General features: G+C 41.2%; 1 protein-coding gene across 1 annotated transcript in view; it reads left to right on the forward strand.

Annotated features, from left to right (window-relative positions):
* The window catches only part of col4a1 (collagen, type IV, alpha 1), a 47621-nt gene extending 41783 nt beyond the window's left edge, over positions 1-5838 (forward strand). Inside the window, exons 41-52 of the mRNA XM_031295290.2 lie at positions 508-558; positions 647-832; positions 991-1124; positions 1281-1353; positions 1522-1593; positions 1782-1910; positions 2010-2108; positions 2191-2403; positions 2511-2688; positions 2854-2968; positions 3544-3716; positions 4148-5838. Of these exons, the coding sequence (XP_031151150.1) occupies positions 508-558; positions 647-832; positions 991-1124; positions 1281-1353; positions 1522-1593; positions 1782-1910; positions 2010-2108; positions 2191-2403; positions 2511-2688; positions 2854-2968; positions 3544-3716; positions 4148-4229 (1505 nt within the window). The 3' untranslated portion in view covers positions 4230-5838. The remainder of the gene's footprint in view (positions 1-507; positions 559-646; positions 833-990; positions 1125-1280; positions 1354-1521; positions 1594-1781; positions 1911-2009; positions 2109-2190; positions 2404-2510; positions 2689-2853; positions 2969-3543; positions 3717-4147) is intronic.
* The last annotated feature ends 8805 nt before the right edge of the window (positions 5839-14643 follow it).

A 14643-nucleotide genomic window follows, 5' to 3' on the forward strand; every position in this document is an offset into this window, starting at 1 on the left:
TCCACCAACACAAGTTCCTTCCTGAGGCTATTTTGCAGTGGCACCATGGCTCCGTTCGGCACTTAGCACCGCCCAAGAGGATTGTGATTGGTTTAAAGAAATGGCAATTAACGAGAGCACTTTTTTTCTCAAATCCCGGAATGCTGTGTGGACTTGCCAGGCCCTCCTCCACAGCGCTGTGGATGAAGGTCTGGCAGTGCAAGACTACAGCATAATCAGCCTTATATTTTCTACTCTGGCTTGGGACCCTAAACCCAAACCTTCAAACACTGCAAGCACATTTTACTGAAAGACAAAAACTCTTGCCTGAGTAGTCAAACACCACCCATCAGCTATAATCAGGGGTTCAGATAGCAGTGCCTTCTCCAAATATAGTGACAAGTAATAACTGCAGACCCAGGGCAGGTTTAGCTCTATAAACCCTAACATCTGCAGACCCCTCACTACTGATCCATACATTACGGACACTGCCTGTAATGTGTTTTCGTTAACTGTCCTTCCCTGCAGGTGCACCCGGCCGAGGTTTTCCCGGACCACCTGGAGTGCTTGGTGGCAAAGGTTAGAGCCCTTCCATGATTGGTTCATAGAATCCCTCCGTCACTGGAGCCAAACAGAGTTTCATCATGTGGCATCTTTCCCTCTCCAGGTGACAAAGGTAGCCCTGGCTTCCCTGGCCCTCCTGGTCATCCAGGTGTCTCTGGTATCAAAGGCGACAAGGGACTTCCAGGCTCACAGGGAGCCCAGGGTGAGACAGGAGAGAGGGGGCTCCCTGGTATCTCTCTGGAGGGCCCTAAGGGAGAGAGGGGAGAAACAGGACAACCCGGAGAAGCAGGTATGCCATATACATGACAGGCTAGCAGTTTATTACATGTATGAGGCCCTTTCTATACTGTAGTACAGTATAGAGCCACAGTTACAAGTGAAAAGAGTTTGGAATTGAAAAACATGTTATGTATTGTATAATGGGTTCTTTTTTTCTTTATCAAACAGGATCCTCTGGAGTACCAGGACCCTCCGGTGTGCCAGGCAGAAATGGCCAAAAGGGAGACAAAGGAGACCAGGGTCTCCCTGGTTTCCAGGGAGAGTCAGGACATAAGGGTGACCCTGGAGTTTCTGGACTTCCTGTACGTCATGAGGCTGTTTTTACATGACTTAAGTTTTTCTTCACTGTACATGTCATATGTTAGTTTATGTGCATGTTAGTGCTGCTTTGATATTATTTTGTGTGTGTGTGTGTGTGTGTGTGTGTGTGTGTGTGTGTGTGTGTGTGTGTATTACAGGGACAGTCTGGTCTTCCAGGTATCGATGGACAGAAGGGAGAGAGGGGATTGCAGGGTGTCCCTGGCTTCCCAGGTAAGGACAAACAAGTGTGATAGTCTATGACTGTGTGTGTGTGTGTGTGTGTGTGTGTGTGTGTGTGTGGAAGACAGCATGTATAGTTTTAGAAATATGAGAGAAAAGATGTGTTTTTATTCCCATTATTGACACCTAAAATACACTATTTTTGAATTCTAACTCTAGGTACAAGGGGTACTTTCGGGGACATTGGATTCAAAGGAGAAGTTGGAGACAGAGGATTCCCAGGAGAAAAGGGTAAAAAAGACCCTTTAGTGTGTCAATATTCTAAACTACCTCTATCTCAATTACTAGAATCATTACAATATATAATTTAGTTTGTGCTTACTCATGTCTCTGGTAATCGTATAACTTGACCTCAATAAACTGCTAAAAATAAAAATGATCATCTGGAAAAAGTTGTCTAAAGATACTGTGTATATCAGGCAGTGTAGGCCCCCCTGGTCCCCCTGGCCCCAGCACCATCATCAAAGGAGACATCGGGTTCCCAGGGCCTCATGGCCTCCCGGGACCCCAGGGGCCATCTGGGCTCCCTGGACAGAAAGGACTGCAAGGTAACGTTTTGCTTAAAATTATGATGATCCAACAATTTTTCTCCTCCTCACATGTCCTCCACATCCATTTTTCATTCCATTTTTGTTATTTTCTCTCAGGTGTGACAGGTATTCCAGGGCCAAAAGGTGAAGACGGCATTCCTGGATATCACGGTCAGCCTGGGTCCAAAGGAGATCCTGGCCTTCCTGGGCCACAAGGTGAGAGGCTCACAGGGATTACAGATGTGGGTAAAAACTGCTCTGTCACTCTCATTACACATTAATTACTCCATGTCTTTAGGACCCAGAGGACACCCTGGCCCCCCAGGTCCTGACGGTGTTCCAGGTCAAGTGGGTCTCCCCGGCCCCTCCTCCATGGATCACGGGTTCCTGGTAACCCGTCACAGCCAAACGGTGGAGGTTCCACACTGTCCTGAGGGAACCTCGCTCATTTATGATGGCTACTCCTTGCTCTACGTACAAGGCAACGAACGCTCCCATGGACAGGACTTAGGTAAGAAACACATTGTGAGAAAGAAAGAATAAAATAAAGAAGTTAGAATCAGGAACGCACAAAGGGTTTGTAGGATGAATAACATGTCTCCTCGCTCTGTGTTTTAGGTACGGCAGGCAGCTGTCTAAGAAAGTTCAGCCCCATGCCCTTCCTGTTCTGTAACATTAACAACGTGTGCAACTTTGCCTCCCGTAACGACTACTCCTACTGGCTCACCTCCCCTGAGCCCATGCCCATGAGCATGGCACCCATCACTGGTGAAGGCATCAAACCCTTTATCAGCAGGTATAGCAGCATTTCTATTCAAACTGGTTTGTTTTAGGTAAATATGATACTTATTTGACCATCACATACTGTGCTCCTCTAACATGAGTGTGTGTGTGTGTGTGTGTGTGTGTGTGTGTGTGTGTGTGTGTGTGTGTGTGTGCGTGCGTGCATGTGCATGGACAGGTGTTCTGTGTGTGAAGCCCCAGCGATGGTGATAGCAATTCACAGTCAGACCATCATGATCCCACCATGCCCTCACGGCTGGGACTCTCTGTGGATTGGCTACTCCTTTGTCATGGTAAGACAAACAGGATCAGGTCTCAAGAATACATGAATTTCTTCCTCACACCTCCGATACACCAACCAAGCCAAAGTTGTGATGATTCAGTAAAATCTGGGAAGCATTTTCCAGCCAGCAAGTAAAATGAAGCAGAAATGCTCATACACACATGAAAAAGGTTTGTTAATTTGTTTTGAGATCAATGTTTGCTTGACTATATTAAGAGGAACATTAGATGGACAATATAATGTAAATAGACCATGTAAGCAAATGCTGAAAGACTTAATTACATCATGCTATAAGTACAAGTATCCCAAAACCATTCTACACCAAATCCCCCACATACCCAGCCCAATCTCCAAAACTCTCCCACTTACCCCATTCTCCATACCAATGACCGTACACCCATAGTAATCAACACATGTACATGCATAAATATATGTACATCTATAGATTTACAGTGTCTGTGGAAGACAACCCCGCCCCCAAAGTAACCCTTTCAGAACAACTTTCAGTAATCAAGCAATAGCTCTCTTCAGATTGGGCTTCATTTGGTGGTCAATGAGCCGTTTTCATTGTTTGTGTTTCTGTAGCACACCAGTGCTGGTGCTGAGGGATCAGGCCAGGCTCTGGCCTCTCCTGGTTCCTGCCTGGAGGAATTCCGCAGTGCTCCATTCATCGAGTGTCACGGTCGTGGAACCTGCAACTACTACGCCAACTCCTACAGCTTTTGGCTCGCCACCATTGAAGACAATGAGATGTTTACGTAAGACAGAAACACACAGACATGGATTTTCTTGATTCCCCCCATTTCACATTAAAGAGTAACCTATCACCCCTAGAAAATCTTGTTTTTGCTGACCTTCAGTGGTTGAACTTTTCACCTTGCTGCAGTGATGCACAGGTGTACTCCAGGACACCATGACATCACTGGTTGGGTGTGGTTACAGGTCTAACAGAGCACACTTTGGCTACACCCAACCACACAGCGATGCTGTAGGTGTTCAGAGCTGAAAAAGGCTTGCAACTTTCAAGCAGAGACGGCAGTGAAACACTGCTTTTTTTAGCCTGCTTTTTTAGCCTGGCATCATGTTACTTTTAAATTTTTTTGCCATGATCACATTTCCTCCACGTTTACATTATGAGCTTGGTAATAAAGGTGGACTTCTGATGTTTTTTCTCTCTACCTCTTTCCAGGAAACCTGTCCCCACAACGCTAAAAGCAGGCAATCTCCGAACACACATAAGCCGCTGTCAGGTGTGCATGAAGAGGACATAAACCCCAACACCAGAGTCCTCCTTCCCAACCTGCTAGCAAAACCGCGTGTGCTGACGTCCTCGACTTGGCTTAACGTGCTGTTTTCAAACGATGGTGCTATTTCACTGCATGTGTGAGTGGACAGGGATAGAGATGTGGTTTGCAAAACAGCTGGAGATTGAACATTACAAACCAGAACACAGAGACCAAGCGGCCTTTGCTTCATGCAGAACACAACATGATCACAACATGTCTCTAAAGAATTGCACCCAGTTTACCACTGCACTGAGTACATGCCCCCTAAACTGGTAAACTGGTGTTCATTTTGTGTGAGTCAGGTGCTATTCAATCTTACCTATCTGCCTTATTCCATTTTGTTTTTTTCTTCTCCCTACCAGTGCCACAGCATTCAAAGATTATAGCCACATATTATTATACATTTTAACTTGTTTAACATACTAATGTAAAGGATGGGACTTACCACTGGTTACAGACGCTTGCCATTTGCTAAATCACCGTAATTTTGGCGACACACATATACAACTATCACTCTGTTGTAAATATAATGCATTCCTCTCTAACATAGTTCAACATACTCTCCTCAGGTTATTATTGAAATGTTTTGTGTGTTATTAAGTCCATTTTTATTTATAAGATTTATGAGAATATGTTGGACTTGAGTGTATCTGAGATTCCATTGATCCAAAAACAGTATTTCAACGTCTGACAATCAGCGCCTTATTAACATACAAAACAGCACTGAAAGAGCATTGGCGTGTGTGTGTATTTGTGTGAGTGTACATATCTGAATGGATTCGAGCTGTTTGGAAGTGTTGTGCTTTTTGTGATGTCTGCATTTATATTGTTGCACAACCCTGTTGTTGACATAATCCCAAGCAGATGCACAAAATGAAATAGACAAAAAAAAAAACTTTTCTTTACCTTTATTCTGTCAGAACATTGTGTTTGGCAGCTTGTGTGTTAAAGGATTTACTCTTCTCACATTACATGAATCAAATGTTTCTGATCCCAAAGAAATGCACATGTATATATACTTACACATGACATGTACTTGCTATTTTGCTCATGTACTTGACTGTTCCCGTTTGTGAATTGCTTTTGGTATTCCTGTTGGTTTAACGCAAAACTAAGAGTGAAAGGTCATCACATCATTGTTATGCATTAGAGTAAAACACGGACAGATGACGAGGACTGTATTCATAAGTGTCTATGCAAGTTCAGATGCTTTAAAAGGTCTTGTCATAGGTTTGTGTTTTTTCTTTCATATACAGTATTTGGAGATAACATATGTCGTAATCAGTTGGAGGAAGGCCTCTTGGACCCCAAACATAGTTTCTGTGTCCCTTTCAGAGCTATTTAAAAATGCAAGCTATTGCTACTGTTACAGTTACAGCAGTTACTCTACACTGACCGTAACCTGTTTTTGTTAGTGTTGTGTGCTTGGTTGTGATGAAATGCTCCATGAAGTACAGTATCAGTAGTAGTCACTTGATTACAGTGGGGATAATCTTAAATAAATAAACAAACAGAACATAACAGATTTCATTTTATATTTTCCAGAACCCATACTGTGCAATTCCTGCAATAAAGGAATTTGTAGAATATTCTTCCTAATTTATGATAGGTGTTATTTTTTCCATTTGGTTTACGTGTATCAAATGTGATGTGAAGATTTCTGATTCAGTTCTTTAAAAAGGCCACAGGAGGGCAGCACCAGCACACTTTGTATGTAAGTTGCTGATTCATGTTCTTTAAGATCTCCATACATGTGGTTCACACACTAGGTGTTTTTTTGGTTTTATTGCCACTGGCTATTATTCCAACAAGTGGCAACAAAAGCTGACCTCAAATTCTTGAACCTTAATTTAAGTGCAGCCTCTGCACTAACACTTCCATGGTGCGATGCAGCCGATACCTCAGCACTTCTGCCGGGACTGTGGCCAACAAACCTGTTCACCCCATGAAAACACCAACAGATCGATACGCTCCGCGGAAGACCAGATAACCCCTCCTTTCATCTCTACTCTCGTCTTTCATCTATTACCGGAATCCTATCCCTTGTTTCCTCTCTTGTCACTAGACAGACAAACACAGTCCTTGACCCCTGGCTATCTTCATAAACATGTCTAACAAGGCCTTGACCTTTGACCGGCAAGTGCAAGGTCACCCAGGTGGGAGTCACACTGAGTGCCCATACAACACAAAAAGGCCAAATGGTCAAATGACAGGTACAACTGATGCTGATCAAAATCATTTGCTGCAAGGCTGAGATGTCTGCAGGTAGGGCAAAGGCTGCACTCACAGACAAGTGGCTGAAAACGTTTCATCTGCTGCTATAGCGGGTAGCAGCCTGTAACACAAGAGGTAGGTGATACATTTACCTAAAAAGGCCAGCTACATTATTATTTTTCTGAAGTGATGCTTGAAAGCGTAAGCCGATTTCACAACTGCATTTACTGATGGAAATTTTGTATTTAGTTGTTGTTGTCTGGTGTTAGTGCTTACAATTTGGTAGTAGGTTATGTCTAGTCCATATCCACGCCGTTCCACTTCCAGGTTTGCTCCGTTGCCGACGAAAATTCAGCTAGCTAGACTATCTGTCCAATCGGAGTTTTCTGTTGCATGACTAAAACAACTTTTGTTCCACCAAAACAAGTTCATTCACGAGGCTATTTTGCAGAGGCGCCATTGCTCCGCTCGGAAAGAAAACATAATTACTTAGAAGTATACCTTTATTTCTTTTTATATTATAAAGTGTCATTTTAAGAATGGAATTTTAAAATCTGCTCATGAGGATGTGGTTTTCACACATCTGATATGAAAAATGATCGACATGTGGCCGGGTTGGCTCAGTGGGTAGAGCAGTCGCACATATACTGAGCAGTTCATGCCTTGACGCAGAGGTCCAGGGTTTGAATCCGACCTGTGTCGATTTCCTGCATGTTCTCTCTCCCCTTTCTCACCTAGCTATCCTGTCAAAAATGAATGGCGGAAAAGCCCAAAAAAAAAAAAAATGCCATGTGATTAGGGTCAACACTCAGCCTTGCTCAGGGGCTTTGGAGTTTAAAACATTAACCTCTAAATGTTTTAATCCTATTAGTTGTTTGCTAAATTGATAGTGCTAAATTGAGACCTGACTTAAGAACTGCAATCTCCTTATAAGAACTGGGGATCATGCTGGTAAAATTTGAGTGCAATAATTTGGCCATGTTGTTTATGAAAAGAGCAAACTCACTGACTGCCAGCATATTGATCATATAGTCTAATAATATTATTAGGCTAAATGATAATAATAATAATAATAATAATAATAATAATAATAATAATAATAATAATAATAATAAACAGTTTTTTTTCTCATGAAAGGTTTTAATTAGGGACTGGCCTTGATCCTCGCCTAGATCTGAAAAGAGTTCATTAATCTATGTCCAACTGATATTGAGAACTCCACTAAATTCCTGTAATTTAATATGTAATGTTTTCCAGAATGTGTTTACGATACAGTGCGCGAATGCGTCGAGAGGTTAGTGCAACCACGACACTGACCTTTCTCCTGAGTGGATAAATCACAAAGGCCACAACCTTCACCACCACACCCCCTTGACCTGAGCCGTGCCAAACACAGATTAGTTTACAACACAGCATGCAACGCAAAATGTAAAAGAAGCCACATGGGGCCAACGGGGGGCAAACACCTACACACACACTCTCACACAACTGTAAGAGAGGGACTTTGCATATCCGTGCTGTTTGCATCACTCTAGGGATTACACAAACATACAATCAAAAGTAAATACAGTGAAAGCTATAGTGAAACTACAGTTTCAGCTTTTTGTTACCACAATCTGACCATTTTCATTCAAAGCAGAATATGTTTATATCAGTAGCTACAGGTACCTGCAACATTGTAGTGGGAGAGAAACTAATAACATGGAGTGATTGTCTCCCCCCTAGTCTCTGTGGTATCTCACCTGCCAACAGGTAAGCTCAGTGGGTACAGTTGAGTAGGCCAGGGTCTTAACCAATCACATTGGCTGTTGGTGAGCCACTGAGAGGTCTTTAGAATTTTGTTTTATTTTTTATATTTATTATGTTTAATTTTTTTTACAATAGGTGATGTAAACAACTATAGATTAGGTGGACCCTATATCCGTGACGTTCCACTTTTGGGATTGCTCCGGTGCTGTAGGAAATTCCGCTGGATACATGTATTTTCCGTTTCCTTCTGCTTTCTTTGTGTTTTCTTTATGAGGACTATTGTTGACTGCTCCTCAGATCTCTGCATGGTAAATTGAGACAGCTATCTAGACTATCTGTCCAATCCAAAAATGATTCTGATTCTGAATCTGAGTTTTCTCTCGCATGACTATTTTGCAGTGGCTGTGTGCGGAGTTTAGCACTGCCCATGACGATTGTGATTGGTTTAAAGAAATGCCATTAAACCAGAGCACGTTTTCCTCCCATCCCCCGAATGCTATGTGGAGTAGGCAGACCCTCCTTCAGTGCGCTTTGGAGTTTGGAGAAGGGTCTGGCAAAGCGAGACTAGTTGGACCCCTACACAAATCAGAACAGACAGAAATGGGACTTTTTCAAAAACTTAATTTTATCAGTTTTTTTGTTAAGGGACCCTGCACACCCACAATGATATGATATAAACAAGGATATAAAACAGGCATAAACAATCAAACTGGCTGGACATTGGATTTTGTGAGTGAAAGTTCAATGTGATTGAACTTAGTGCAAAGCGAACAAATTGGGTTCAATTTGTGATTAAAAGCAAATAGGTCACACACTGTTCCACAGACAGACAGACAGATAATTTGACAACTCTGGAGTCAGTCCTGTAATCTATATTCAATTCAATTTTATTTATAGTATCAAATCATAACAGGAGTTATCGCGAGACACTTTACAGTTAGAGTAGGTCTAGACCACACTCAAAGCCCCAACAATTCTAGTAATTCCCCCAAGAGCAAGCGTTTAGTGCGACAGTGGCGAGGAAAAACTCCCTTTTAGGGAGAAACCTCGGCAGACCCAGGCTCTAGGCGGTGTCTGACGGTGCTGGTTGGGGATGTGATGAACAGTGGCAATAATAGTCACAAACATAATGGAACAGTGACTACAAATGGTAGTCGTAGTATATTAAAATCACCTACAAGTACTTTGTCTGACTTAAGGACTACACATGATAAAAACTCTGAGAATTCAGATAAAAATTCAGAATACGGACCTGGAGCTCGGTAAATAACAACGAATATAATTGGCTGTAATGTTTTCCGTGTTGGATGTTGAAGATTAAGAACAAGACTTTCAAACGAGTTATAATTTAGTTTAGGTTTAGGATTAATTAACAGGCTTGAGTCAAATATGGCTGCAACTCCCCCTCCTCGGGCTGAGCCTCTAGGAATTTGAGTATTATTATGACTGGGAGGTATATGAAACCACTAAAACATATTTGATAAACTATACTAAACTATGAGTGTAATGCATATTTTAAATAGATAAGTAAGAGTGAGGAGATAAAGAACTTAAAAATTGCCCTCATTAGCTCACCTGGTAGAGCGCGCGCCCATATATAGAGGCTCAGTCCTCGCAGCGGCCGCGGGTTCGCTTCCAACCAGCGGCCCTTTGCTGCATGTCATTCCCTCTCTCTCTCTCTCTCCCCCCCCCTTCAAGTCTAAGCTGTCCTGTCAATAATGAAGGCCTAAAAATGCTAATGTAAAGATGTGTAAATCTTTAAGTCATTAGCAGTTTATTTTCTTTCTTGAACAATTTAACAGTCTGCAATAGTTAAATGGATAATCTTTGTAAATGTCAACATAGCCAAAGTAGCTAAAATCTAAAAAATAACCTTATATTGTTGAAATATTTTAGATTCCTTTTGATGCGACCTTACATTACATAGTCAACAATATGTGACCAATTCAAGATATTACTGTAAGCAAATGGTTATAAAAGATACAGCATAATGATCGGTACTTTAATGTTTCCTGCACATGCTGAACATACTGGGACTGGGCACACATACCCGTCTGACACCTTTTTTCACTATTAATCACACATAATTGTCTTAAAAATGAAGACCTTACACAATAAGCCTTTTAGTTATTTTCTTTTTAAGGATAATACTGGTGTAATTTCCTACCATTATCCTAAAAAAACAAAACAGCCTGTTGTCCTGCTACTCTCTGTGTTGCTGGTTGCCTTAAAAACAATGCTCATTTAAAAAGAACCTTCACGGTCTCAGCATGTGGAGACATACTGCTGCTTTTACATTCTGTTAGACATACTATAAATCAATGATACCACTGATATGCTAGTTTACTGTATTGCTAATTATCATGTTTAATGTAACTATTGTTTATTTGTGCATTGCTACTTCAGCTGTTGAAGAGGTAAAAGAAACAGGAAAGAAAAAAGGGCCTAAAAGGCAAAAACTAGCTGTAAACCTTCACTTTACTCCTTCTTTTGCTTCCTGATTGATGTTTCCATCCTTCTGCAGCTCCATTATTAGCTCTAACCCATAGACCATTAGCAGCACCTTTGAAATGTGTTCCTTCCTGGTTTCCCCACCAGCTGGTTTGTGACTGAATGATCATGTGTTGAGGTTTCTTTCTGACTGGGCTTGGTGCTAACCTAGGTTCATGCTGGACCTTTTAAGCTTCCATGTCTTCTTCTGTGTGGAATTAAGTTACAGTACAGGCATTAGTAGACTTTTATGTGGAGACATGCCACCCCCTGTTATTTTAGCATTTGTTGCACCTAACTATCGAGTATCTTCAACATCTTAACACTTAAGACTTATGTATAGAGTAATTTTACCCAAATTACAAAAGAAATGTATACAATAAAGTGGAGGTGACTAGACATATACCTCATTCTCAGCAGTTGTTATTAGAACCTCTTTATACTAAAGAAATACTTTGTAGCAATGTGGCTTCGAATGTGCCTGCAGTGTAGTGCTGTTGTACAACTAATTCATTAGTCTGCCAGTTTGAGGATAGTAACAAGCTTGACCCTGTGGCCAAGGCCTCACACTTTGGTGCAAGAGATTTGAGTTTATTATTATTATATCTTTAAACTTTCTTTCCTGTTTTAGGGTGACACATTTGCACATGTGCTTTTTCTGTTTTTCTCCCCCCACCATAATATGATCTAAAAGAGGAACCGACTGAAGGACAATCTGCTATTAATTCGCCTTAAAAAAGAAAATGAAAACTTTGACAAAGTACAATTAATTACTAACTGCATACTATAAAGACATGTCTGTTTGAGTGTGAAGCACATTCATACAATTCACACAATCATTAGCATTTAAATCAAGTGCATCAGTCATCAGTGTCAAAATGGCAAGGCAGTGCTGCGACTGTCGACTTCAAGGCACATAACCCTAACCTTAACCATTGCCTAATCCAAGTGCCTACCAGGCAGCGCTGCCTGGAAGGCGACGTTGGGGGCTTAAAACACCAAACACCGTCAAAATGGTTTGATGCACTGTTCAGATCAGGATGCCACGTCCAGTGCCAATGGCTACATACTGTATATTACATGCACTGTATTTCACACATACATATCATAACATTAAGAACACACTGCTCTCATTAGTGAAGAATATAATTGTTGTACCTTGATCAGTTTGCAGTATAAGTCCTCCTTAAATGTAAAAATGAAAATAATACCCTAGAGTTTACTGTCCTGAGTAGTGAGATCAGCAACGTTGTGTCGCATTGCATACATATTGTTTATCAGAATTATTGGTAGAAAGTGACGGCTATTGACCATTCTGGGTTGACATCACGCCTGGTGTTTACGTAATATGGACCTGGAAGGGAGTAACATAATTTAAATGCTTATTGATTTTAAATAAAAAAATAATACAATTGTACTATTTTTTATCGTTAGAGAGACTGTAGTAGTGATTGCAGAATATATATATATATCTTGCCTCAATTTCCTATGTACAAAGATGACATAATTCCATCTGCAGAGCTTGGCTCTCATGTGAGGTCTGATCACGATCTCAGCATGATCAGAAATATGATCCGATCAAGCCAAACATGGTGCTTCCTCCTCCTCTTCCTCTTCCATATCCGCTTCCTCCACCACAGACATTTCAACTCAATGCACAGTATCCACTCAGAAATATGGAAATAGCGTGGCAGTGTATGAATGAGAGGTGAACAGAACGCCTCCACAGCAGAGCGGAGGAGTGAAAAGGAAGAGTGGACGTCACAGTAACAGGGAGTGTGTGGGCACGAGAGGAAGAGTGGGAGTGAATTTGTGGGAGGCATTCCAGTATAACTCTCAATCTGTCTTTCTCGCTTTATTCATCTCAACCATATCACTCTTAATCTAATAAATAACTCTTTCACTAGGTAACTTCCTCTTGATTTATAGGTGAATCAGTACTGTCCTGTACCCCTGCACTGTTATGTATACATTAAATAGCGCTTTGCAATTAACACCATTAGCACCAGCCAATATTTTCTGTTGCCCAGCTTCTTGTTTTGCAGCAACTTGTCCATCTGCTGATGAGACCTCAACAAGGAAGAAGATCTAACTAAAAAGACACTGGCTTATCTCTCGCAGGGAGAAACTCAAAAAGAAAAGAGAAACAATGTAATAAGAAAAAGATCAAATCAATGCTGGCAGCCAACAACTGCCCTTGCCATACTTATTCTTTAAACAATAATAAGACATTACACTTATACACTTTCTTGCCGAGAGTTAGATGAGAAGATTTATACTACTCTCATGTTCAAAATGGTGTCAATCTTCTCATCTAACTCTTGGCAAGAATGCGAACAAGCACATTTCCCAGAATGTCCCACTATTGTTTTGAAGAAGCTATTGAGGTAGTCACAGATATGTCAGAATTTTAGCTGCAACAGGAAGAAGTGTAGTATGTAGGACAACTATTGTGGTAAAATGACCGTCCAGCACAGCACAGCACAGCACAGCACAGCACAGCACAGCACAGCACAGCACAGCACAGCACAGGGTCTTCCCGGCCCTTCTAGACCATTAGCACGATCAGATGGTTGCATTCATGGACCGTCTATATCTAGGATGGGAAACTGAGAATAAGAATGGGACATGGTGTCTGTGGATGTCAGACAAAAAGGGAACCATAGAAACCGTCCAGAAAAATTCGAGGCATAACTGCCAGACAGAAGAGGTGATGAAATACACTGTGAGATTACGTCCCATCCCATTACAACCTGCCTTTGACATTATGCTTGTCATAACTACACATGCAGAAATCAAACAGTTAATTATTATGTGGAGGAAGCAGACAGGAATGTGGATAGCTGGTGTTCCATAAATTCATTAATCTGCACAGAGCATCTGTGTTTTTTAACAAGGGCCTTTCAGACAGGCAGAGCAGAACAGGAGTCTTATTCTTTGCTTATACATGCAGTTCACATTTACGGTGTTAAACCACGGAGAAAAAGGGTACACTTTGTACGGTCTGGTCTTCACACAAATGAGGAATGGTGATTAGGTACTGTTCTTTCCAAGAGCAAGAAGAGGATTGTGGGTGTTGTGTGAACATTAGCAGCTGAGGGTGTGAAGACTCATTGTTAAATTTACATGTTTAGTACAACACAACGTTTCCTTCTTGTAATTAAGCAGATATGTCAATAAAGAACAGACGTGATTAGTTTAAAATTATCTGTATGTGTATTGTTGTGTAAGCGCAAATATTTCCCGCTTTTATGGTCTTGTCACATCATAATGTAAATTACCAACTAATGATTATTAAACTATATGTTGAGAAGAAATGCACAATTGATTATGCGTGACACTGCCATCAGTCTTAATGTCACTTCATCGTGTAAAGGGTTGGGGGAGAGCTCTTGGCTCACTGCACAGTATACATTGGCTGTGTTTAAAACACCACACCGTAACTTACATAAATCTATAACAGCACATCCTACGTAGTAAATAACATTTTACTGTGTTTCATGCTAAATTACCTCAGTTAATATTACAAGCTGGATGCAGGAATATCTCACTGACTTGGCTGCTTCATATACATGCTGAGTGAAGTCATCACTTACCACAAGCATCATTAACAAATGTGTTCCCACTAAAAGAAGCCCAATTACAACAGATGAAAGGGCCATGCATGCTGAAGCTAACAAGCAACACCTACTAGCGCTGAGAATGCTCGACAACTAAGGTTTTCAATGAAAATAAATTACCCAAAAAGTGGGTAAAATAAAGCCATTTCACTTTTACATATTGTAGACTGCATCACAGGCTGTACTGAACTTCTGAGTAGAGTGATGCATACTGCACATAATGTGACTAGTGCTCCGGTTATCTGATGACATTGCCTACAATGTTGTTTGCTCTTTTAGAAAACTGGATTGTTGATTTCCTCAGCAGCTGCTAAATTATTGAACAA

Source organism: Sander lucioperca, chromosome 8 (genome assembly GCF_008315115.2).
Source record: "Sander lucioperca isolate FBNREF2018 chromosome 8, SLUC_FBN_1.2, whole genome shotgun sequence".
Taxonomy (NCBI): Eukaryota; Metazoa; Chordata; class Actinopteri; order Perciformes; family Percidae; genus Sander; species Sander lucioperca.